Source organism: Dendrobates tinctorius, unplaced genomic scaffold, assembly GCF_039654945.1.
Source record: "Dendrobates tinctorius isolate UK_male_01 unplaced genomic scaffold, ASM3965494v1 ptg000249l, whole genome shotgun sequence".
Taxonomy (NCBI): domain Eukaryota; kingdom Metazoa; phylum Chordata; class Amphibia; order Anura; family Dendrobatidae; genus Dendrobates; species Dendrobates tinctorius.
The window spans coordinates 2,250,817-2,278,761 of record NW_027361916.1 but is presented as its reverse complement, the minus strand read 5'-3'; the positions used below and the strand labels follow the sequence as shown (position 1 = coordinate 2,278,761).

At 45.9% G+C, this 27,945-nt stretch overlaps 1 protein-coding gene across 1 annotated transcript; it reads left to right on the top strand.

The window, feature by feature from the left end:
* Nucleotides 1-27,945, top strand: LOC141063253 (uncharacterized). The gene is made up of 7 exons (XM_073557322.1): nt 1-154; nt 16,867-17,016; nt 18,193-18,339; nt 18,423-18,546; nt 18,630-18,727; nt 18,926-19,016; nt 26,336-27,945. Exons 2-7 carry the CDS (start codon nt 16,939-16,941, stop codon nt 27,694-27,696), a joined length of 1,899 nt encoding a protein of 632 aa, XP_073413423.1. The 5' UTR covers nt 1-154; nt 16,867-16,938; the 3' UTR covers nt 27,697-27,945.

The following is a 27,945-nucleotide window of genomic DNA, read 5'->3' as shown; positions in this document are numbered from 1 at the left end:
GGTCACAGGAGGGGAGGAGTCAGGGGGTCACATGATCTGGGGCCACCGATGCATGGTACAGGACCTGCGATGAGGTACCGATCATGTAATTTAAGGGGGAGGAGCCAGAGAGCTTGCAGGCTGGAAGCTGAAGAAGATGGGAAACTTGTGAGAGGTAATGGCGGGAACAGGGAACATGGGGAGGACAGGGGGTGTGTGATAGAGGGGAGCGAGAGGGGGCAGGGGGTGTGTGACAGAGGGGAGCGAGAGGGGGCAGGGGGTGTGTGATAGAGGGGAGCGAGAGGGGGCAGGGGGTGTGTGATAGAGGGGAGCGAGAGGGTGCAGGGGGGGTGTGATAGAGGGGAGCGAGAGGGGGCAGGGGGTGTGTGATAGAGGGGAGCGAGAGGGTGCAGGGGGGGTGTGATAGAGGGGAGCGAGAGGGGGCAGGGGGTGTGTGATAGAGGGGAGCGAGAGGGCGCAGGGGGTGTGTGATAGAGGGGAGCGAGAGGGCGCAGGGGGTGTGTGATAGAGGGGAGCGAGAGGGCGCAGGGGGTGTGTGATAGAGGGGAGCGAGAGGGCGCAGGGGGTGTGTGATAGAGGGGAGCGAGAGGGGGCAGGGGGTGTGTGATAGAGGGGAGCGAGAGGGGCAGGGGGTGTGTGATAGAGGGGAGCGAGAGGGGCAGGGGGTGTGTGATAGAGGGGAGCGAGAGGGCGCAGGGGCTGTGTGATAGAGGGGAGCGAGAGGGGGCAGGGGCTGTGTGATAGAGGGGAGCGAGAGGGGGCAGGGGCTGTGTGATAGAGGGGAGCGAGAGGGGGCAGGGGCTGTGTGATAGAGGGGAGCGAGAGGGGGCAGGGGCTGTGTGATAGAGGGGAGCGAGAGGGGGCAGGGGCTGTGTGATAGAGGGGAGCGAGAGGGGGCAGGGGCTGTGTGATAGAGGGGAGCGAGAGGGGGCAGGGGGTGTGTGATAGAGGGGAGCGAGAGGGGGCAGGGGGTGTGTGATAGAGGGGAGCGAGAGGGGGCAGGGGGTGTGTGATAGAGGGGAGCGAGAGGGGGCAGGGGGTGTGTGATAGAGGGGAGCGAGAGGGGGCAGGGGGTGTGTGATAGAGGGGAGCGAGAGGGGGCAGGGGGTGTGTGATAGAGGGGAGCGAGAGGGGGCAGGGGGTGTGTGATAGAGGGGAGCGAGAGGGGGCAGGGGGTGTGTGATAGAGGGGAGCGAGAGGGGGCAGGGGGTGTGTGATAGAGGGGAGCGAGAGGGGGCAGGGGGTGTGTGATAGAGGGGAGCGAGAGGGGGCAGGGGGTGTGTGATAGAGGGGAGCGAGAGGGGGCAGGGGGTGTGTGATAGAGGGGAGCGAGAGGGGGCAGGGGGTGTGTGATAGAGGGGAGCGAGAGGGGGCAGGGGGTGTGTGATAGAGGGGAGCGAGAGGGGGCAGGGGGTGTGTGATAGAGGGGAGCGAGAGGGGGCAGGGGGTGTGTGATAGAGGGGAGCGAGAGGGGGCAGGGGGTGTGTGATAGAGGGGAGCGAGAGGGGGCAGGGGGTGTGTGATAGAGGGGGCAGGGGGTGTGTGATAGAGGGGAGCGAGAGGGGGCAGGGGGTGTGGGAGATGGAGGGGTGTGAGAGGCTGCAGGGTGCGGGAGATGGAGGGGTGCAGGGTATGTGCAGTTCCAGCCTCCAGTGACAGGTGAGTGATGGGAGTGGCGGTGTTGCACCCACCGATCAGACATTGATCACCCGTCCTAAGGATACGGATTGGTCATCAGTGGTAAAGTCGTGGCCTCTGTACACAATCTAAGGCTAGTTTCACACTAGCGTTTTTGAGCGCAGCGACGGCCTGCGCACGGCCGTCGCTAAGCCCCGCCCCTGCCGCGCCTCCGCCGGTAGCTCCGCCTACCGGCGCATGACGCTGCATGCGCCCTGCGTCCCCTATCTTTATCACTGGGGGCACAGGCCATGCGCAGTATGCGTTTGGCGGCGCATGCGCCTTTTTGACGGTGCGTCGGCGCAACCAAACTGCAGCAGGTTGCGTTTGGGGCAGGTCGGCGCACTGTCAAAAAGGCTCATACTGCGCACGGAGTGTTCCCATAGTACAGGGCCCCTTTCTTGGCCCCACACAGTGTAATGCCCCCATTATGCCCCTGTAAGCAGGGTTCTGCCCCACAACCAGCTGCCTCGGGCACTTTACCATGGCCGGTACCTCAGATTCCTTCCCGCACCCCTTTCCTTTGGGACTGTGGCCTTTATAATATCAGGAAACTGTGTCCTCAAGGTCACCTGACCTGGTGCACCATCTAGACTCTTCCTCCCTGAAACTCTCCCTCTCCCCATTGATTCCACATAGACTGCTATCTGTATGGCAGATGGCAGTCTATGTACAAATGCCGCACAGCCCTGAGGATTTGTTCTTATGACTCTCCTTCTAACACCCCTTAGGCTACTTTCACACTTTTTGCAAACGCACATAAAAATGCATCATGCGTTTGTGTGCATTTTTTGCGGGTTTAGGCGCGTTTTTTTTAAAAAATACACATGCTTTTTTTGCGCTGATGTGCGCATTACCATGCGCACGTCAGCACACCCATAGACTATAATGAGTGGGTGAAAATAAACGCATTGCGTGCACATGAGTTTTTTTGGGACAGGTTGGACGCACAAAAAATGCAACAAGATGCATTTTGTGCGCGCGAGCGTACACTACAAAAAAACGCATGTGTATGCGCACCCATGTAAAACGCAAAAAAGCGCAAGTGTGAAACCAGCCTTATGCAGTATATATGATGCCCCTCACACAGTATAGTGTGTCCACAGTACTGGCATCTCTCACACAAAAGATATTTCCACAGTATCGCCATCCCACCACACACAGTATAATCTTCTCACAGTATCACCATCCCACCACACAGCATAATCTCACAGTATCACCATCCCACCACACACAGTATAATCTTCTCACAGTATCACCATCCCACCACACTCAGTATAATCTTCTCACAGTATCATTATCCCCCACACACAGTATAATCTTCTCACAGTATCACCATCCCACCACACACAGTATAATCTTCTCACAGTATTACCATCCCACCACACACAGTATAATCTTCTCACAGTATCACCATCCCACCACACACAGTATAATCTTCTCACAGTATCACCATCCCCCCACACACAGTATAATCTTCTCACAGTATCACCATCCCACCACACACAGTATAATCTTCTCACAGTATCACCATCCCACCACACACAGTATAATCTTCTCACAGTATCACCATCCCACCACACACAGTATAATCTTCTCACAGTATCACCATCCCACCACACACAGTATAATCTTCTCACAGTATCACCATTCCACCACACACAGTATCACCATCCCACGACACACAGTATAATCTTCTCACAGTATCACATCCCCCCACACAGTATAATCTTCTCACAGTATCACCATCCCCCCACACACAGTATAATCTTCTCACACTATCACCATCCCACCACCACACAGTATAATCTCACAGTATCACCATCCCACCACACACAGTATAATCTCACAGTATCACCATCCCATCACACACAGTATAATCTCACAGTATCACCATCCCACCACACACAGTATAATCTTCTCACAGTATCACTATCCCCCCACACACAGTATAATCTCACAGTATCACCATCCCACCATACACAGTACAATCTTCTCACAGTATCACTATCCCCCCACACACAGTATAATCTTCTCACAGTATCACCATCCCACCACACACAGTATAATCTTCTCACAGTATCACCATCCCACCACACACAGTATAATCTTCTCACAGTATCACCATCCCACCACACACAGTATAATCTTCTCACAGTATCACCATCCCACCACACACAGTATAATCTTCTCACAGTATCACCATCCCCCCACACACAGTATAATCTTCTCACAGTATCACCATCCCCCCACACACAGTATAATCTTCTCACAGTATCACCATCCCACCACACACAGTATAATCTTCTCACAGTATCACCATCCCACCACACACAGTATAATCTTCTCACAGTATCACCATCCCCCCACACACAGTATAATCTTCTCACAGTATTACTATCCCCCCACACACAGTATAATCTTCTCACAGTATCACCATCCCACCACACACAGTATATCTTCTCACAGTATTACCATCCCCCCACACACAGTATAATCTTCTCACAGTATCACCATCCCCCCACACACAGTATAATCTTCTCACAGTATCACCATCCCACCACACACAGTATAATCTTCTCACAGTATCACCATCCCACCACACACAGTATATCTTCTCACAGTACCACCATCCCACCATACACAGTATAATCTTCTCACAGTATCAGCATCCCACCACACACAGTATATCTTCTCACAGTACCACCATCCCACCATACACAGTATAATCTTCTCACAGTATCACCATCCCCCCACACACAGTATAATCTTCTCACAGTATCACCATCCCCCCACACACAGTATAATCTTCTCACAGTATCACCATCCCACCACACACAGTATAATCTTCTCACAGTATCACCATCCCTCCACACACAGTATAATCTCACAGTATCACCATCCCCCCACACACAGTATAATCTTCTCACAGTACCACCATCCCACCATACACAGTATAATCTTCTCACAGTATCACCTTCCCCCCACACACAGTATAATCTTCTCACAGTATCACCATCCCACCACACACAGTATAATCTTCTCAGAGTATCACCATACCCCCACACTCAGTATAATCTTCTCACAGTATCACCATCCCACCACACATAGTATAATCTTCTCACAGTATCACCATCCCACCACACACAGTATAATCTTCTCACAGTACCACCATCCCACCATACACAGTATAATCTTCTCACAGTATCACCATCCCACCACACACAGTATAATCTTCTCACAGTATCACCATCCCCCACACACAGTATAATCTCACAGTATCACCATACCCCCACACTCAGCATAATCTTCTCACAGTATCACCATCCCTCCACACACAGTATAATCTCACAGTATCACCATCCCCCCACACACAGTATAATCTTCTCACAGTGCCACCATCCCACCATACACAGTATAATCTTCTCACAGTATCACCTTCCCCCCACACACAGTATAATCTTCTCACAGTATCACCATACCCCCACACTCAGTATAATCTTCTCACAGTATCACCATCCCACCACACATAGTATAATCTTCTCACAGTATCACCATCCCACCACACACAGTATAATCTTCTCACAGTACCACCATACACAGTATAATCTTCTCACAGTATCACCATCCCACCACACATAGTATAATCTTCTCACAGTATCACCATCCCCCCACACAGTATAATGTTCTCATAGTACCGCCATACCCCCACACAGTATAATGTTCTCATAGTACCGCCATACCCCCACACACAGTATAATGTTCTCATAGTACCGCCATACCCCCCACACAGTATAATGTTCCTACAGTACCGCCATACCCCCACACACAGTATAATGTTCCTACAGTACCGCCATACCCCCACACACAGTATAATGTTCCTACAGTACCGCCATACCCCCACACACAGTATAATGTTCCTACAGTACCGCCATACCCCCACACACAGTATAATGTTCCTACAGTACCGCCATACCCCCACACACAGTATAATGTTCCTACAGTACCGCCATACCCCCCACACACAGTATAATGTTCCTACAGTACCGCCATACCCCCACACACAGTATAATGTTCCTACAGTACCGCCATACCCCCACACACAGTATAATGTTCCTACAGTACCGCCATACCCCCACACACAGTATAATGTTCCTACAGTACCGCCATACCCCCACACACAGTATAATGTTCTCATAGTACCGCCATACCCCCACACTGTACAATCTTCCCATAGTACCGCCATACCCCCACACAGTATAATGTTCTCATAATACCGCCATACCCCCACACACAGTATAATGTTCTCATAGTACCGCCATACCCCCACACAGTATAATGTTCTCACAGTACCGCCATATCTCCACACACAGTATAATGTTCTCACAGTACCGCCATATCTCCACACACAGTATAATGTTCTCATAGTACCGCCATACCCCCACACAGTATAATCTTTTCATAGTACCGCCATACCCCCACACACAGTATAATGTTCCTACAGTACCTCCAAAAATAAAATTAGAGATGAGCAAATATGTTAGGAAAACGATCACCAAACATAAATTCAGCGCTAATATGGTACATTCTGATTCATGATTGGTAAAATGAAAATTTTTCTTATGATCGGAAAAAGTCCGTAACATAAAAGTCGGTAACATTCGGTAAAAGATATAATAGAAGCCGGCAATACACGTGCCACGTTTAGTAAAGTCACAGCCACCAATGTGGGAAACTGGGTTCAAATCCTAGCTCTGCCCTGTTGGACGTAATATACCAGAAGTGGTCCATAACACTATGGTGCCTACCTCAATAAACATGAGAGTGTCTCTCGAACAAAGAGTCTTTCCAGCTGGGACATTGCCCAGTTTAACAAGGTCCGCGTCAGATGTCGAGGAACCAAGACAATCTGATGATAAATGGGCTACGGGACCAAACCAACTCAAATGACCACACGGAGATGGGGGTCTCTGTACAGGAGCATTTACTTTATTTTATTCACTTCTTTTATAATCTTTTGCTTAATTATGCAAGGTTCTCAAGTACCAATAGCATCATTTCACTTTATAAGCCAATAATATTGCAAGAAAACCGGAAACTACATATATGTCCGTATCCAAATAGCATAGAAAGTAATATAATGGCATATTCTTCAGAGTAATACACCCCCACCTCCCTTATCTTGCACCTGATGGGAACAGTCTGGTTTCATGACAGTTTGAACTTTTACCTAATTACAAAATTTATCTTACAGCAACAAAAACGGAGAAACGAAGCCTTCAGGAAAAATGGAGAAGTGAAACTTCAGCTCTGATTTTAGTATTAACCCTTCACATTCACCCCTAGATAAATTTTGTTAGCACCTCTGATGATGCATATCTGTTATCCCAAGCTAACAGCTTGAGGGGTACTGGTCTTCACATGACTGATGCTGTGTTACCAGTCATGGCTGTCGCGGTGCACCCGTCCCCCCTGTGTACTGCAGTTCACGAATAACAATTTTTGATAACTGTGGTGGAGATCTTTTGTAGGTAGCCATGTGCTTGGCTTCGACGTCTTCATCAAGTAGCCTTTTGAAATCGGTGCAGAGAAGAGCAGGGTCAACGACGCCTTTGGTACCATCATTAGCTGGCTTAGTGTAGAATTTCCTAATACATACAGAAACACACCAAAGAACAATTTTTAGTATCACATATGCAACAAGGATACAGGCAGCAATATGTAACAAGCTTTGTAAAATCCCAGCTATCCAGCCCCCAATTCCCTTAAATCAATTGGCTGGATTGAGAAAGGAGAAGGTGTCTGACCACCAACTGTCCTTATTACGATCATTATCTTTATCGTATTGATCTCTGACTCATTGTATATCTTCTAACTTTAACTTCTACCAATAATAATATGAAAAATGCGAAAACTAAAACATTATGCCCCCCTTTATTTGCTATTGGCTTGTTGGGTGATGAGGTGGACTTGATAGGGACCGTCATCCAAGGGTTCTAGTCCATGCTTCCTGAGATGCCTTTTCACGATTACCAAATCACCAGGCTTCAGGTTATGACAGGTGTCGGTTTCTACTGAATCTGGTAAAGAAGAGGAAACTAGAGCATAGGTGTTAGCAAGATTTTTACTAAGCAGAATAACATATTGAACAGCACTGTCAGTTTCTTCTGATAACTGCTGGGGCTGGAAATTTGCAACTGGGGGCCTAGTACCAAACAATATCTCATATGGGGACAAGCAATATTTTGTAATAGGGGAGTACGGATATGGTATAGTACAATGGGTAGGAGCTCTGACCATGGAGCCGTAGTCTCCTGCATCATTTTGGTCAATTGTCCCTTCAGTGTGCCGTTCAGCCTCTCAACTTCACCACTGGATTGTGGGTGGTACGGAGTATGGAGGGCTACAGTGGATCCAAGCATTGTCAGAACTTCTTGGTACACATGAGAAGAAAAGGCCGGGCCTTGATCACTTTCAACAACTTCTGGAACCCCATATCTGCATATGACTTCCATCACCAATTTCTTCGCTGTGGTTTTTGCAGTCATGTTGGTAACAGGGAATGCTTCCAGCCAACTGGAGAACCGGGGCCCAGTAGAATTTTTGCACCAGTGTGAGGGCCTGATTCTTTCCTCGATGTGTAGGTCCATGTGCCCATGTGGCAATAGCAGGGTACATCCGCTTAGGGAGACACACAAGTTGGTCCTTTTTCCAGAGACCATTATTCATTCGTGCCCCATCAGTCTTCCATTGCTTCACCTCTTCCTTTGGAGACATTCTCTGCATCGTCATTAAACAGGGTCCGACAGAAAACTTCAGTCTGTTGTAGATCATCAGGTTCTTGTAGGGTTAATGCTTCTTGTAACTGTTTACACTGAGAGCGTGTGGTCACCACAGTTGGTATGGTTAGTTCAACGGGTAAAAGAGCGGCGGCTTTTGCTTGCATATCCGCAAATGCGTTGCCAACAGTCTGTGGACTGGTCCTAGGACCGTGCGCCTTAACTTTGATAATAGCCACCTGAGTAGGTAATTTGATCGAGTCCATGAGGGTTTTAACAGCTTCAGCATTTTTCACTGGGGTTCGGGCAGTAGTAATAAACCCTCGATTGGTCCATAGAGCCCCAAAATCGTGAGCAAAACCAAATGCATACCGTGAGTCCGTGTATATATTAGCCCGTCTGTTCTTGGCCAAAGTACATGCAGTAGACAGAGCCTGGAGTTCTGCTTCTTGTGCTGACTGTGAGGGCGGGAGCGCAGCTGCGTGCACTACAGTGTCCTCTGTGGTAACAGCGTATCCTGTGTGGAATCTACCAAACTCGTCAGCATATCTTGAACCATCCGTGTATAACACCAGATCAGGATCTGGGAGTGGATTCTCACTGACATTTGGTGGAGTAGCTGTTTCTTCTATCAGAAATTGGGAACAATCATGTTGGAGGTAATCCTCATCACTGCCATCTTCCCTTATAGTTCATTATACCGTCTTTCAAGGCATTGTAAAGAGGTTGCATTATGCGGGATGCATCCGGTATCCACTGACAACAATAAGTGCATAGTCCAAGAAAACGCTGGAGTTCAGCTTCATCTTTTGGGAAAAGAAGGGAGCTGACAGCTATTTTTCTTTCTTCTGCGAGGTGTCAGACACCCTGAAGGAGAAAGTGACCCAAGAATATCACTTGACCAAGGCAGAACTGAAGTCTCGAGGCCGAAACCCGACAGTTCAGTGCTGCCAGATACTTAAGGAGGCTAACAATGCCAGAAATGGCAAAAGACACCTGCTCATATTTTTTTTGCATACTGGTTGGGACTGTTTTGGGCCCCTTGTGGCATAACTGTGGGAAAGGCATGCAAAATACAGATTTCCTCACTGTCTTCATCTACATAGGGATTATATAACCTAAGAACCATCTGACCATCATCTTGGAATTGTATTTCGGAGCAGAACTGTGATAATAAATCTGCCCCTAGTAAATTTACTGGACATGTGGGAGAGATTACAAACTGAATAGTAACCTCGGGGAAGGGTTTTATGGGGTTTATTACAGTATATTAATTGGGTCTGCCATCTACTCTGATTAAAACAGCGGCCTGTATGACAATCTCCATAAAAGTGTCCGAATCGGGCACAGCGCCAGAATTGCTGATGAGAATTAGCAGGGAGGGGCTGAGGAGTAAGGTTCTCAGTAGCTGAAGTCTGAGGGGGGGCGAGAGTTTGCTGTGTGGGCTGAAGGGCACACTTTGTGCTCGCAGCTGCAGTGGGGGCTGGAGGTTGCTAGTTTTGTTTTTTGTTTTTTTTTCTTTTTCTCTATGCTGAACAGAGCGGGTTAAAGTCTTCTGAAAACTTTTTATTACTTTCAATACATTGTCCGGAGTGGAATTCTCAACGTCAGGTCTAACTGAAATTATTGCCTCTTGCAATTCGGGTCTGAGGCCGGACATCAAAGTGCCACAAAAAGATGTGTATGGGCTTCATTATACAGGGAGAATCCCAGATCTCTAAATACTGCCATAGGACGCCCATAGAACTTCTCGGCAGTCTCCCCTTCGGCCTTTGTGATATCTTTGAGAGAGATAGCTTGGTCCGCTAATTTATCTTGTGCCCAAACCTTTAAAGCATTGCAGAAATCAACACCACTCTCATAGGTTCCCCCATCCAGAATGACATTATACATTATGCCACCCTCAATAATTGGAAAATACCCCTCCCCAACTTTTACTCGAAGTATGTGTAATAGATCTCTTCGGGAAGTGGAATAAATCTCTCAATTTGCTGCCATTTGCCTGTAGAAAGCCATGGGGGAAGACTCTGGATTGGGTAATTGATTGCAAAGGGTGTCTATTTGGGATGGGGTGAAGGGAGTATACTCATAACCACTAGCAATATTAGACATAGCAGGGACTGAGGCTAGCGGCGGATGATAGTAGGTACCGTCAGCGTCTCCTGGTCTCCTTGTACAATTATTATCTAGCAGGGAGACCTCTTCTTTCAAATCATCACTTTTAACTATTTGTCTGCCTTACACATTAGTATCAATCTCAGTTCCTTCTAAACCAATCACTTTCTCACACCACAGTCACTTTCTTGAACCACAATACATCCAGTCCTTGCCATAATAGACAATTTTTCCTTCTTCAACATAGCAGTAACAGAAACAATCAGAATTCACTTCCTCTGTTCTTCCTAACACCTTCGTCACACAATTCATGTGCCAAGCCACAAAATTCTTTTCCTTCCACGGATTCTCTCATTTAGCGCTAAATATCCTTACTTTAGTTGTGCACAGATCTGGAGCGGCCGTATCAGTCTGTTCCACCGGGTCAATAATCACCCTCTGGGATACCCAAAATTCGCGGTACTCAGTGAAAGGAGGAGGGCGTCTCAGACTATCCCTCCGGACACCTCTGGTTATATATATCTATCTATATATACCTGAGTTATGTATCCTACCCAGTCTTCGATCACGTCACCACGCCCGATTACTAACAATGATCAGGAATTCAGGATATTTTGACTATAAAGTGAGTCACAATCACTGGTCAATCCGGGGTGTCCGTTCCTTATGAGGTACGGTTTGAGCACTGGGCCCCCAACGGGACTGCACCTCTATATGATTCCACCCATGAATCACCCCACCACGGAGACAAACCTCAGATCCTCTTTGCAGCAACAAGCACAGGAAAACCACACCAACGGTCAGTCTGAACAGTTAACTGCCAAATTACCGTGGTTGTTGTGGGGGATGATCAGTCCCAATTTTCCAGCACCTGTGTCCGCTCCGAGGGTCCTTTGTCTTGTCCTCCATGCGCAGAGGCGTCCCTGTTCGGGGGCCCCACGTTGGGCCGCCAGCTGTCGAGGTAGGGCTAAATTAACCCTTTACGGTTGAGCCAGTGATGTCCAAATTAATCCACAGAGTGTTGCTAGCAACTCAAATGACCACACGGAGACGGGGGTCTCTGTATGGGAGGATCGAGACAGATCACTAGTCCCCTTTATTTTAGTCACTTCTTTTATAATCTTTTGCTTAATTATGCAAGGTTCTCAAGTCAAGTACCAATAGCATCATTTCACTTTATAAGCCAATAATATTGCAGAAAACCGGAAACTACATATATGTCTGTATCCAAATAGCATAGAAAGTAATATAATGGCATATTCTTCAGAGTAATACACCCCCAACTCCCTAATCTTGCACCTGATGGGAACAGTCTGGTTTCATGACAGTTTGACCTTTTACCTAATTACAAAATTTATCTTACAGCAACAAAAATGGAGAAATGAAACCTTCAGGAAAAATGGAGAAGTGAAACTTCAGCTCTGATTTTAGTATTAACCCTTCACAGATTGACTGCAGGAAAGCCTATGACTCAATACGAAACACATGGATCTGTGAATGCTTGGCTCTCTACAATGTCGACAAGAAATTAAGAACCTTCCTCAGAAACTCAATGAGGCTATGGAGAATAACATTATAAGTCAACTCAAGACAACTAGCACAAGTGACCATCCAATGCGGCATATACCAAGGTCATGCACTGTCCCCATTGCTGTTCTGCATAGGCTTGAAGCCCCTCAGTCAGATAATTGCAGAGTCTGGCTATGGATACAAGTTCAAGAGTGGAAGCACCATCAGCCACCTCCTCTACATGGATGACCTCAAGCTGTATGCGAAAAACGATCAAGACAACAATTCACTTATCCACCTGACAAGGATCTACAGTGAAGATATCGGGACATCGGAGCGTCCTTCGGACTGGATAAGTGCGGTCAGTTGGTAATAAAGAGAGGCAAGGTAGTTAAGACTGATGGAGTGGAATTATCAGCAGGGCATGTAGCAGATGTACAGACATGCTACAAAGACTTACGCATCCCACAGGGATACGGTAACCATGATGAGGAGGCAAGGAAAGCGGCAACATCCAAACACCATCAAAGGTCCTGAAGAGCCAGCTCAATGGGAAGAATAAAATCTGCGCCACCAATATATACTCACTGGCTAACTGCAGAGTCAGGAGATATGATTCTGCTATATATATATATATATATATATATAATAGAGAGAGATATGGAGATTTTTTTTTTTCTTTATGTTGGAGGGTCCAATTCCAGCTATTGCTGTGGGATCTGTGATTTCTATCTACTCCACTGTATAAAGGATAATAGAGTATAATAAAGCAGTTATGGACGTGACGTAACTAACATTGTGCAGTGACTCTGATTTCCATATAGTGACAGATATTTCTTGTTACTAAAACTGTGATTTTCTCTAGCAACATTCCACGACAGCATAGGAGGTCGTCTCCACGCCCTAATGGGGGACAGGAAGCACGAGAGGTTAAAAGGTCCCTGCCTCCTCCCTCTCACCAGTGTCTTTCCTGTCCCCCATGGGGCATGGAGAGGTCTGGTGTGCTGTGTGAAAGAGGCGGGCAGTGGTGGTCGGTGGCGCAGCCTCCCCTCCTCCGTTCTGCCCCTGCATTCGGGACCGTTCCTGGCCCTCCCGTTCTCCCCTTTGGGGAGTAAAGCGGGCCAGTGCTCTCCGGCGTCTCCTCCTCCCCTGCGTGCTGTACGCGCGGGTCACTTCTGGGGTATGTGGAGGGCGCGCTGTCATGGCGGCCCCCATGCTGCTGCCAGCGCGCGGAGCTCGCCAGCATCTGCTGTGCCTGCTCCAGGACCCAGGGAGGAGGAGGGGGAAACAAGCTAATGCGCTGAGGGCGGAGTTAACCCTTCATTAACCCGCCGGAAGACACCGACAGGTAAGACGGATCCCCTGCTGTCATGGATGGTTCTTCCTGCCCTGCATCTGCAGAGCCCAGCGCTGCCCCAGCCACAGTGAGTGTTACCTGGGGTGGGTCCTAGTGGTGCGATCCGGGATAGAGGTCCTTAAAATACTTCTCCCCCTCTTTTTTTATAAGGAGAAAAGTCTGCTCATAAAAGCACCAATACATCCAGCAAAACGGCCAAATGTGCCATATGCAGCACGAAACTTCCCTCTTATTGGGAGAAAAAGTTATGTCAGGCATGCACAGATAAAGTGGTCAGGGCCGAGCACCCGTCACTAATTGACGAGATCCGCAGCTTGGTCACCCGTCAGGTTCAGACCTCCTTCCTCCCGGAGGAGCACCAGAGATCCATAATATCAAGGATCTCAGAGTTCAGGGATCAGAGATCCCCCGACCCTCAGGTCAGCTATGTCCATACTAGGGTCTATGACCGCCTGTATCCAATCAGTACCTTGGGCACAGGCCCACTCCAGAACGCTCCAGTCCCATATCCTAAGAAACTGGAATCGGGATCACACCTGTCTGAACAAAAAGGTCCAGACCCCAGGGGTAGTGAGAGCCTTGCTGGCATGGTGGATGGACCACAAGAACCTGTGCAGGGGAATCAACTGGTCTCAGACCCCTTTAGTCACGGTAACAACAGACGCCAGCAAAAAAGGCTGGGGAGCGGTAGTGTCTCGTCACTCATTCCAGGGGTTATGGAGCCAGAAAGTGAGCGCAAAATCCTCAAACTTCAGAGAGTTGAAGGCAGTGGAAGAAGCTCTACTGGCAGACACCTGGTCCAGGGCCAGCACATCAGAGTCTACTCAGACAATATAACAACGGTGGCCCATCTCAGGCACCAGGGGGGGTACGAGATCCAGCAGCCTGGATGGCCTCTCAAACCGAATATTTTCCTGGGCCGAAAAGCACCTCCGCTCTTTGATGGCAATTCACCTGAAGGGTACCGCCAATCTTCAGGCAGATTTCCTAAGCAGGAAAAGCATCCAGCCGGCCGAATGGACCCTAAGCAAAATAATCTTCCAGAAACTGGTCGACAGGTGGGTCCTACCGGAAGTGGACCTATTAGCCTCAGGAGAAAATGCTCAAGTGGAGAAATACTTTTCACTGAACCCCAGAGACAGGTCCCTGGGAATGGATGCCTTCGCCCACAGGTGGAGGTTCCATCTAGCTTACGCCTTTCCGCCAGTCCCAATCCTTGCCGCAACCCTGAAGAAGATTCGGGACAATCATACCCCAACCATCCTAGTAGCTCCATTATGGCCAAAGAGGAGCTGGTACTCTCTGATCACGGAACTGGTGGTAGATGGACCATTCATCCTACCCATGGAAGACTGCCTTCTCTCGCAGGGCCCCCTACATCACCCAAACCTAGGAGGAATGAGGTTGGCGGCCTGGCTACTGAAGCCCAGATCCTGAGGGCCAGGGGCTTATCAGTGGCGGTAATAAAGACCCTACAGAAATCCCGAAAACCGGTCACTATCGCCATATATTATAAGATATGGAAGAGATTCTCCTCATGGTGTCTACCAGACCTGCCTGATCCAGAGAAACCTAACATTTCTCGTATCCTGGATTTCTTGCAGAGGGGGATAGAACTAGGTCTAAAACCTACCACTTTGAAAGTTCAAGTGTCAGCATTAAGTGCTATGTTCGATTGTGACTTGGCCAACCACAGGTGGATAAGAAGATTCATGACATCGGCCACTAGACTTCATCCAAAGAAGTTAATAGCGGTCCCAACATGGGACTTGAATGTGGTGCTTACGGGACTCACTCAATCTCCCTTTGAGCCCTTGTCATCCAGCACTTCCCAGCTTCTCACCTGTAAAGTCGCCTTCCTTGTAGCAATAACTTCAGCAAGATGAGTAGGAGAGCTCCAGGTGCTCTCAGTTAGAGAACCCTACCTAACTATTAGAGATGATTCCATAGTTCTCTCTCTTGACCCATCTTTTCTGCCGAAGGTAGTGTCCAACTTCCATAGGTCACAGAATATAATCCTTCCGTCATTCTGTCAGAACCCAGCAAACCCCAAGGAAGATGTGTTCCATACGCTGGATGTAAGACGTATAGTTCTCCACTACCTGGAGTTTACCAAACCCTATAGAGTCGACCACAACCTATTTATTCATACCTCTGGCCCAAACAGAGGGAAGAAGGTGGCAAAGAACACCATTGCTAATTGGATTAGAAGGGCTATCTCTGAAGCTTACCTGACACAAAACATCACTCCCCCTGCTGGAATCAAAGCGCATTCAACACGGTCTACCTCTAAGTCATGGGCTGAGAGGGCAGGCGCATCTTCAGAGCAGATTTGTAGGGCAGCAACCTTTACCTTTACTAGACATTATAGATTAGACCTCGTATCCATCAGGGATCTAGTCTTTGGCCGAAAAGTTCTTCAGGCCGTTGTCTCCCCCCCCCAGTGCAGTATAGGTTGTTATGCCTCCTATGCTGTCGTGGAAGGTTGCTAGAGAAAATAGAATTAGACTTACCAGTAATTCGGTTTCTAGAAACCTTCCACGACACCACTATTTCCCTCCCTGTATTCTTGGACAAATTCTGAGAATCTTAAAGGTAACCGGTGCTATGGTAATCAGTTGTAAGTCACTGGTGAAAGGGAGGAGGGAAGGACCTTTTAACCTCTCGTGCTTCCTGTCCCCCATTAGGGTGTGGAGACGACCTCCTATGTTGTCGCGGAAGGTTTCAAGAAATCGAATTACCGGTAAGTCTAATTCTATTTTTTTTCCACTTTAACCCTTTTTTTAAACCCCTCTGATCAGTGTGATCACACAACATACAAGCCTCTGATGGCTCCATGATGCCCTGTACTCCCGTGTATCATCACTGCCGGTCAGTGTAATACTAACGGCCCCATACACATGAGATCAGAGTTGGCTGAACGGTCATTTGGCAGACGGCGATCTCTCCCGACTCCCCCATACACACAAATATTCCAGCTTTCCTGTGGTCTGTATGAGAGAGTCGCCTCCAGACTCCTCTAGAGGAGGATTATCTACAGGAAGAACAAACGGATTGTCCTCTGAAATTCAGGATGCCGGATCCTTCTCTGCCCTGACATCATCTGTCGGGAGGCCCCCAAAACATTATATGGTCGCCAAACCCCCCGAAATAAGTGCTTTCATGTAACATTAGTCTTATGTGTATGGGGGCGTTATAAGGTAACTTATTGGACTCTGCCTCTGGCCCGGCCTAATAGACCTTCATACATTGCAGCCCAGACACCATTATTAGGCATGTAAGTATCGTAGTAACTAGGCCGCCCCATACTATCGAGTACTTGGAGGCAGGGGGCATTCAGCCAAACTGTCACACCTTCTTAGATGCCATGTTTGCTTTTCACATCAGCAAGTGGATCCTTATGTTACATCTGATCATCTTCTCATTCAGGTCTCTACAATATTGGATCCTCTCAGTGAAGATCTTCTATAGAAGAGAATTTTCCTGATTTCCCCATCAAGGATGGATATGGACAGAGACAAGATGGCAGAGATGATATTACACTTCACCCTAGAGATCCTCTTCTGGCTTACTGGAGAGGTGAGAGATTCTGATGACGTCACATTACCTCATTCTTATCTATGGGAATAACAGATTGTTAGGCGCCGAGCTTCCCCCACTGCACAGGGGGAATCTCAAGCCATGTCCTCTGCGGTCTCCCATTCCTCTGCAGTCGCAGAGATTCCTGCTGAGCAGAGGCGTCGGTCCAGGCGTCTTGCCCAGGCTGATGCTAGGCGTCTGGTTGCTCCTTCTGGCTCTGCTATAACTCCATGCTTGAGTCAGCAGCAAAAGTAGACACTTCTGGGACTAAGTCCTGTCTTTTGGGTACTGAGCATGCCTGTGGGATGACCTCATTGGAGGTAGGAGGTCACATGCGCAGGTCCCGTTCCTGCTCGGATTGGTCCACTACTGTAAAGGTCCCGAAAGGACACTGCTATAAAAGAGTCGCATGGCCGCTCGGCCATGCGCTAGTATAGACTCTTGTGGCTTATGGTGTGTATGATGACGGATGCTTGTTACTTCGAATGACTCATTATGAAATCCCTACCCTTGGTTGTGTATGTTGTTAGAGTCAGCACCTGTCAGTGGCTAGGCTATATGCCACAGTCCTCTGCACTTGCTAGTTTCTGACTGCCGCTCTGCTTAAGGCACTGTCCTACCGCGTCAGGTAGCAGTAACTGCCAATGCAGCGCCGTGAGCAAATCTATCGCTTTCCTCCCCACTCTGGGTGGTTAGTGGCATCCGCCAGACTGGTGCAGTGCACACTGGTGCGTTATCTCTCATTTGGTCTCTTGCTGGCTCCGCTACTGTGCACTGAGCGCTAGTGGACTAGAGGGACTCTAACCCCGTATCCTTGGGGCGGAGTCCTGTGTCTGTATACTAGCGCTCATCCGGCCAAGCCCTGTGAGTTTAACAGGCTTCGGCACCTACATTGTGCGGCACCTCGGTTCTGTGAATCAACAGAACTCGCTCCCGTACACACCAGGTGAAGCTAACCCACGTGTGTCTCTTTATTATTTGCCGTATAGTCACCACCATTACTGAGCAGCAGGTTTCCATCTCTGCATGGTGGACCCCAGGCTGCGAACGCACCTCATACCACCTTTATTATTTGGTGCATTCCGCCAGCCCTTAACACAGATGGACAGAACTGGAGAGGTGAGGACTCTGGAAATGTCTGTAGTGAGATTTATTAATGTGTCTCTCCATAACCAGGATTACACAGTGGTGAAGAAGACCTCTAGTGATCGCTGTCAGCACCCAGTGTCTGAGGGATGGGGAAGACCCCTGATCCATGAGGACATCAATGACCAGATGATCCTAGAACTCACGTACAAGATGATTGAGCTGCTGACTGGAGAGGTGACACTGCTGGGAATGCTGGGACATTATACAGTAACACTATGAAGGGATCGGGGGGATGACGATATAATTGTATGTGTCAGGTTCCTATACGTTGTCAGGATGTCGCTGTCTATTTCTCCATGGAGGAGTGGGAGTATTTAGAAGGACACAGAGATCTGTACAAGGACGTCATAATGGAGGTTCCCCATCCCCTCACATCACCAGGTTATAGACAGGACTAAATACACACGGCCTATAATTATCTGTATGTAGAGAATGAATTCAGTCCCTGTATGTGTTTCCTCCAGATCTATCCAGTAAGAGGACAACACCAGAGAGATGTCCCCGTCCTCTTCTTCCACAGGACTGTAACCAAGAAGATCCCAGTGCTCCTCAGGATCATCAGGTAGATGGAGAGAAGGTGTCAGGAGATCTCCCCTATGATGTGTAGACGGCTGTGAAGGTCTTGTGCTCAGTCTTGTTTTATCCACCAGTATTATATGTTTTATACTTGTGTAATGAGAACGGTGGAGATGGCAGGATTAGAGCTGATCATAGATGGGACTTCTCCATCTGTCGGTGACTTTTACAATATTTGTTTCAGGGTGAAGATCTGACCCATATTAACACTACAGAGACATATGTGAGAGATGATGAGTGGTGTAAAGAGGAGATTCCCACATATGACTACCCAGGTGAGTAGTAACCACTGAATGTTAATAAATGTTTAACTCCATATCAACATGGATTTATGAAGGATCGCTCCTGTCTAACTAACCTGATCAGCTTCTATGAGGATGTAAGCTCTCAAATGGACCAAGGAGAATCACTGGATGTCGTTTATCTCGACTTCTCTAAAGCATTTGACACTGTCCCACATAAAAGATTGGTAAGTAAGATGAGAAAGCTTGGGCTAGGGGAAAATGTGTGTAGATGGGTAGGTAGCTGGCTTAGTGAAAACAAAGAGTGGTTATTAATGGGGCACACTCAGATTGGGCCAGGGTTACTAGTGGGGGACCACAGGGTTCTGTATTGGGCCCCCTACTATTTAATATATTTATTAATGATCTAGTGGATGGCTTACACAGTAAAATATCAGTATTTGCAGATGATACAAAACTATGTAAGGTAGTTAACACAAAGGAGGACAGTTTGCAACTACAGACAGATTTGAGTAAATTGGAGAATTGGACTGAAAAATGGCAAATGAGGTTTAACACAGATAAGTGTAAGTAGGGTGATGACAATTTTAAAAATTTTGCAAAACGAAAATGAAACCCCTTACATTGGAGGAACAATTGCATTCAAATGACATTAGTATCATCAAATTTGTAAAATATTCAAAAAAGTTCCCCCTCTTTTTCAAAAGATTTTTCATCTTTTAATTTTAATCTTTAAAGAAAATATCTTTCTAAGTTGTAACAAAAAGTGGTATTTTATTCACATCTAGAACATTCTGGAATATTTTAAAATATTTTGGAACTTAGTATTATCTTTTCATTTTCAGTGCAAAGCTTCAAGTTTTATGATCAAGAAGTACATTCAGAAAATGTCTTCTAGAAATTCCAGCAACAGTGTAAAAGCAAACAGGTCTATCTGGACGAGGAATCTGCCCTCCTATTGTCAACATAAAAGATAATAATGCAAAATTGCATGTCCTTTCTTGGCGGAAAAATACCATTTTTGCCTTAGTTCATTTGAATGAAAGGGGGAACTTTTTTTAAAAAACAAAAAAAGCAATACTTATTCTTAAATAACCCATAAAAGTTCCTCCATTGCACATGGTTTCATAAAACAATTTTTTTTGTCATTACACTAGTGTAAGGTGTAAGGTTATGCACATGGGAAGGAGAAACAGACGCTACAATTACTTACTAAATGGGAAACTGCTGGGGAAATCAGACATGGAAAAAGACTTAGGCATCTTAGTCAATAAGAAGCTAAATTGGAGTGCCCAGTGTCAGGCAGCTGCCACCAAAGCAAATAGGGTCATAGGATGCATTAGAAGAGGTCTGGGGACACAAGATGAAAACATAATTCTCCCTCTGTACAAATCACTCGTCAGACCACACTTGGAGTATTGTGTGCAATTTTGGATGCCGGTGCTCAAGAAAGACATTACTGAACTTGAAAGGGTTCAAAGGCGGGCTACTAAAATGATAAATGGAGTTGGTTTACTACAATACCCAGAAAGGTTATCAAAATTAGGTCTATTTACTCTAGAAAAGAGAAGACTTAGGGGAGACCTAATATATATGTACAAGTATAGCAAAGAAGGTATAGCCTCTATGGTGGGCGATTCCCTGCATACTAGCCACAGTGCTCTTTTATTAGCAGTCTCTCTATCCTGCATTAGGATACTTTGCTCTTTATGGGATCCATAGTGATTTGAGATTGTATGTACAGGGTGATGACTTGATACGGGTACCTTACTGCTTTTTTGGGGGGATTTCTCTCATGGTGCACTTTATTATGCCTAGGCTCTGAATCAGTTCCGGGGAATCTATTTTTGTTTCCCAAACACCGACTACTTCATCTACTATTACTATGTTATTGTGGTTTTATGTGATGATTAATAAAAGGATTATTGTTTTAATCTAACCCTTTCTGATGTTTATTCATATTGGGCAGAATGCTCTTCTTATGTGTGAATTCTGAATGCAGAACAGCTGCACTAAAAATAGGCTGAACTAGATGGACATAAGGTCTTCCTTCAGCCTTCAAAACTATGCTACTATGAATGCAGAGAAGTCACAGATTCCTCTCAGTCACCGGCTGTGGCTGCTTTATCGGTGGTGTAGTCCGGCCGTATTACCATGGTCACCATTTTGCCTCTAGACCACAACATTCTCCTCCACCCAAAACTGTGCAAATGACTTTTGGCTTTGAAAGCCCTTTTCTACAGAACTTACAACCTGGAGGTTCCACCTACCTCCTGGGATTAGGAGATGTTGACCGTTACCTGCCCAGTTCTGTAAAATATCAAGCCAAATGACAGCGTACGTAGAATGTACTGACATGAGATTCTCGTGCTCTGGGGCGGGGCTGTGGGTGGGGCTGTGGGCGGAGCTTTATGTGGTGCTCTGATTACATATTCATCTGTATTGGCTTATGACAGGTCGCTGATCCCTCACTGACCTGCCCCCATTATTACATAATGCATATAATAGCATTGATATTACCGGTGATAATGCCTATAATATTGTGGCTATTGTGAGGCTTAGAAAAAAATTACATCCAGCAAAATGTCACCGGAGATGGCGGCGCCTGCACAAGTAGCATCTATAAGTAAGAGATAGAGGCTACTGGACAGGGGCCGCTGGTGACATTTTGCTGGATGTAATTTTTTTTCTAAGCCTCACAATAGCCACAATATTATAGGCATTATCACCAATAATATCAATGCTATTATATGCATTATGTAATAATGGGGGCAGGTCAGTGAGGGATCAGCGACCTGTCATAAGCCAATACAGATTAATATGTAATCAGACCACATAAAGCCCCGCCCACAGCCCCACCCACAGCCCCGCCCCAGAGCACGAGAATCTCATTAACTGAAAACTACAAATACAGATTAAACAACAACCACAAGACGGATTTCATCATCAGGTATCATTGTAATCAGTATAACGGTGCTGACCTGACAGTGTCTGTAGGTTACTGAGCACAATCCGGCTGACAGGTTCCCTTTAAGACATCTCCGCTCTGCACTATTATACACAGTTCTCTATAAATGTGTAATATTTCTTCTTGAAACTCATCTGACAGAAAATATTGGAGCTTACGATAGTTTAGATTGTGACGTCACCGAGCCCCATATTCTAATTACCCCAGAGAGGTTTCACCACTAGCTGCTCATTTATTACTGATGGAGACTGTGGAGTTTGATCATTTCAGTAGATGTTATTGTCTATAGTCACAGTGTTTGATTACAGTAGTGTCCAAAATCCTCTGACTTAACCTCTTCCTGCAGCCAGATTTGTGTTCTTAATCAGGCCCCATTATTAATATCTGACGTGTGTCACTTTATGTGGTGATAAATTATTCACAGAGGATAATAGGAAACAAATGGATCTTACAAATTATTTTCCAGCTTCGCACTGTACCCTATATACGGTTGTACACTACTGTCTGGGCACATGGCAGTGTTCAGAAGGGAAGGAGCGCCATTTAGCTATTTGAATGCAGATCTAGCTGGAATAGTTTGCAGACACAATTAGTGATGAGCGAGTATGCTCGTTGCTCGGGTTTTCCCGAGTATGCTCGGGTGTCCTCCAAGTATTTTGGCATGCTCGGAGATTTAGTTTTCATCATCTCGGCTGCATGATTTGCAACTTGTAGCCAGGACGAATACATGGGGGTATTCCCTAACAGGCATTCCACACATGTATTCAAGCTGTCTAGCAGTCGCAAATCATGCAGCTGAGACGACAAAAACTAAATCTCCGAGCTTGCCAAAATACTCGGAGGACACCCGAGCATGCTCGGGAAAACCCGAGCAATGAGTATTCTCGCTCATCAAAAGATATCCACCATGAACATGCTTGGCTCTATCTTCTCTGCTTTCCATATCCCAAGGATTGCCTTGCTCATCGCCCTTTAACACCAATACATGGCCCTAGACTAACACTGGGACCCCTAGGTTTGGGCCATGGTGTTACCTGCTATTCTGTGGTGTTAGATGGCAAGAAGAATAGTCAGGTAGCTGGGTCAGAACCAGAAGGACAGAATCAGAAGACACAAGAGTAGTCAGTAAACAGGCCACAGTCACAGCAGGAAACAAATACACAAGCCGCAAGCTGAGCACAGAGGACTGAACCAGAGGAGAACAGCGCTGTATCTGGCAGATTCCGGCCATGTGCTTTGCGCTTTAGTAGGGTGTGGTGCTTTCCAATTGGCTGAAGTAGGGAGCAGATTACTCCAGCTGGACAGCAGGAACAGATCCCAGATGAGATTGGACACTCCATATGCAGAAGCCCTAATGTAACTAAATGACAGAAAACCAGAATAGTCGAAATCCCCATAAAGTGATTCCATTTTATAAATTAATTCACTGAGGGTTATAATCTATACACACGGGGTCAAAATTGTTGGTACCCCTCGTTTAATGACAGAAAAACCCACAATGGTCACAGAAATGACTTGAATCTGACAAAAGTAATAATAAATCAAAAATCTATGAAAATGAACAAATGAAAGTCAGACATTGCTTTTCAGCCATGCTTCCACAGAATTTTAAAAAAAAAATAAAACTCATGAAATAGGCCTGGACAGAAATGATGGTACCCCTGAAAATAATGTGACAGAAGGGACATGGTAAATCGCAGTGTGTCCACTAATTGGCATCACAGGTATCTACAATCTTGGAATCAGTGAGTGGCCTGTATAGAGGCTACAGATACTCACTGTGCTGTTTGGTGACATGGTGTGTACACTGAACATGGACCAGAGGAAGCGAAGGAAAGAGTTGTCCCAGGAGATTAGAAAGAAAATTATAGACAAACATGTTACAGGTAAAAGTTCTAAGACCATCTCCAAGCAGCTTCATGTTCCTGTGACCACAGTTGCACATATTATTCAGAAATTTAATATCCATGGGACTGTAGCCAACCTACCTGGACGTGGCCGCAGGAGGAAAATTGATGAAAAATCAAAGAGACGGATAATATGAATGGTAACAAAAGAGCCCAGAAAAACTTCTAAACAGATTAAAGGTGAACTTCAAGCTCAAGGAACAACAATTTCAAATTGCACCATCTGTCGTTGTATGAGCCAAAGTGGACTTCATGGGAGACGACCAAGGAGGACACCATTGTTGAAAATAATCATAAAAAAGCCAGACTGGAATTTGCCAAACTAAATGTTGACAAGCCACAAAGCTTCTGGGAGAATGTCCTATGGAGAGATGAGACAAAAATGGAACTTTTGGCAAAGCACATCAGCTCTATGTTCTCAGACAGAAAAATGAAGCATATCACGAAAAGAACACTGTCCCTTCTGTGAAACATGGAGGAGGCTCTGTTATGTTCTGTGGCTGCTTTGCTGGATCTGGCACAGGGTTTCTAGAATGTGTGCAGGGAGCAATGAAATCTCAAGACTCAAGGGATTCTAGAGTGAAATGTGCTGCCCAGTGTCAGAAAGCTTGGTCTCAGTCGCAGGTCATGAGTCTTGCAACAGGATAGCAACACAAAATAGACAGCTAAAAACATGCAAGAATGGCTAAGAGGAAAACAATGGACTATTCTGACGTGATCTTCTATGAGCTCTGACCTAAATCCTATTGAACATCTTTGGAAAGAGCTGAAACATGCCATCTGGAAAAGGCAACCTTTAAACACAAGACAACTGGAGCAGTTGCTCTTGAGGACTGGGCCAAAATACCTGTCGAGAGGTGCAGAAGTCTCATTGACAGTTACAGGAATCGTTTGATTGCCTCAAAAGCTTGTGCAACAAAATATTTTAGTTAAGGGTCCCATCATTTCTGTCCAGGCCTATTTCATGAGTTTTATTTTTTTAAATACTGTGGAAGCATGGCTGAAAAGCAATGTCTGACTTTCATTTGTTAATTTTGATAGATTTTTTATTTATTATTACTTTTGTCAGATTCAAGTTATTTCTGTGACCATTGTGGGATTTTCTGTCATCAAACGAGGGGTACCAACAACTTTGGCCACGTGTGTAGGAGGAGTGAATATTTTCACTCTACAGCCACTTTCTGGAAATGAACACGCAGTGGATGTTGGAGAGTGAAAATTACACATCTGCCATTTTCTTACCCAGCACATAGCGCCCAGATTGTGCTCCAGGAGACACACACCACAAATTAAGTGGGTTCTTCTCACTATAATATTGCTAAATACAGGGATCCTAAATGTTGTTTGCGCTCACTGCAAGACTCCGAAGTGAGAGCGGATTTTGCTGGATTGGTTTATAGAAACCTTGTTGCTTTTCAACAGCCTTTGAGCCACTAATAGTGTGGGAACCTCTGTTTTTCCATTGACAGATGTACGACCTGAGTGGGGACTTGTTTTTTGTGAGATGAGAATTGGTATTATTTTCACCTACATAACATTGATTGGTTTCTCTATATTTGATATTTGGGAGGCAGAATGAACAAACAGTTGGACACCGCACACTACTGGTTCATCCAACAAGGTTTTCTATTAGACTGTGAACTGTCATTTGTCTTGGTAAATAAAGTTTTTTTTACATAGCTTGCCACTTTTATAGACAGTTTAAGTAGAAATGTTCAAAAATATAAATGTCATGATCCAGGGCGGGGTTTCGCTTTGGCCCATCCTGATCAGACTGGGGGTTAATTGTTTCTGCCTCTCTCTGGCAGAGGGCGGCTATTTAATGCTCGCTGGACCTAGGTCCGGTGTCAGTTATACTCCTGCCCTCGGCTGAGTTAGTTGACCTTGTGCGTACGTGTGCCTTGTGCCTGATAACTTGCTTGTTTGGTTTTGATCCAGTTCTGTCCCTGTTTCGAGTTCTGCCTGTCCCTCTTGTACTGCGCTACCTCTCGAGTATGACTCTCTGCTTGTGACCCGACTTCCCTCTGCTTGTCCCCTTGGTACCACGTCGCCGTCTTGTATATGACCTTTGGCTTTGTCTGACCACCCGTCAGTTTGTCCCTCCTGTGCCTCGTTTGCCCGGACTGTGTGTGACCTCCGTTTTTCCTGACTCTGAGTTGTTGTATGGTGTCCTGTCATCTCTGAAAGCAGGACGCTAAGCCCCGCCCCCTTGCAGTCACATGACCATAGGTCCTGTGCCAGCTTGCTAACTTCAGCGTCCTCAGGTCCTGTGCATCTTTACTTTCCGGCGCTGACAGGATCCTGACACCGATAGTTTGATGCACGCATGGTCACCTCTGCTACTCTGCTCCACAGGTATCTTTTAACACTGTTTCTGTACTCAGGACACGCGCACTGGCTCAGTGAGCGAGTGTAGTGCGGTGTTCCTGACAATAAAACTCAGATATCTTATTAAAAATAATTGTTTTTTATCTTAGCAGATGGCTGTACCAGGAGATCAGAGGGACAGCTGACATCTTCAATTTTTAAATCTGATGATCTTGAGATCCTACAAGTTACAACTGAAGTGATTGCGGTTACTCAAGATATACCATCATCCATTCACAGCAAAGATCTGTCATCTGATGCTATGAAACCGGTCCTATCTTCTGATTCATTACTGACTACTAAGGAAAATCAAAGTCACAAAAGAGGCATTAAAAAACAAACTGCTCCTAAAGGAAAGAAGTCATTTTCATGTTCAGACTGTGGGAAATATTTTACATGGAAATCACATTTTGTTAGGCACCAAAGAACTCACACAGGGGAGAAGCCTTTTTCCTGTTCAAAATGTGAGAAATGTTTTGCACGTAAATCACATTTTGTTACTCACCAGAGAACTCACACAGGGGAGAAGCCTTTTTCTTGTTCAGAATGTGGGAAATGTTTTAACCAGAAATCACATTTTGTTATTCACCAGAGAACTCACACAGGGGAGAAGCCTTTTTCCTGTTCAGAATGTGAGAAATGTTTTAATCAGAAATCAGACCTTGGTGTTCACCAGAGAATTCACACAGGAGAGAAGCCTTTTTCATGTTCAGAATGTAGGAAATGTTTTAAACAGAAATCAGAGCTTCTTACTCACCAGAGAACTCACACAGGGGAGAAGCCTTTTTCTTGTTCAGAATGTGGGAAATGTTTTAACCAGAAATCACATTTTGTTAATCACCAGAGAACTCACACAGGGGAGAAGCCTTTTTCCTGTTCAGAATGTGGGAAATCTTTTAGCAATAAATCAGATTGTGTTAATCACCATAGAACTCACACAGGGGAGAAGCCTTTTTCCTGTTCAGAATGTGGGAAATGTTTTGCACGTAAATCACATTTTGTTACTCACCAGAGAATTCACACAGGAGAGAAGCCTTTTTCCTGTTCAGAATGTGGGAAATGCTTTAACCAGATATCACATTTTGTTACCCACCAGAGAACTCACACAGGGGAGAAGCCTTTTTCCTGTTCAGAATGTGGTAAATGTTTTAACAATAAATCAAATTGTGTTAAGCACCAGAGAATCCACACAGCAGAGAAGCCATATTCATGTTCAGAATGTGGGAAATGTTTTAAATGGAAAATAAGTCTTGATAGTCATAAAAGAACCCACACAGGAGAGAAGCCTTTTTCATGTTCAGAATGTGGGAAATGTTTTAACCAGAAAGCGCTTCTTGTTAGACATCAGAGCAGTCACATAGGGGAGAAGCCTTTTTCATGTTCAGAATGTGGGAAATGTTTTAACCAGAAAGCGCTTCTTGTTAGACATCAGAGCAGTCACACAGGGGAGAAGCCTTTTTCATTTTCTTAATGTGGGAAATATTTTACTTGGAAATCAACTGTTAATAAACATCATAGACGACACATAGGGGAGAAGCCTTTTTTGTGTGTGGGATGCTATTCAGTCATAAGATTTTCTTCATCTTTTATTGGTACATCCCTTAGTGGATTTATACATACATACTTACCTTGTTTGGTTTATTGGCCAGGTATCTCCTTTTTATTGTGCCTTTATTGTTCGGCCATTGTGCTTTAATAAAGTTGTATATTTTATGGCTCA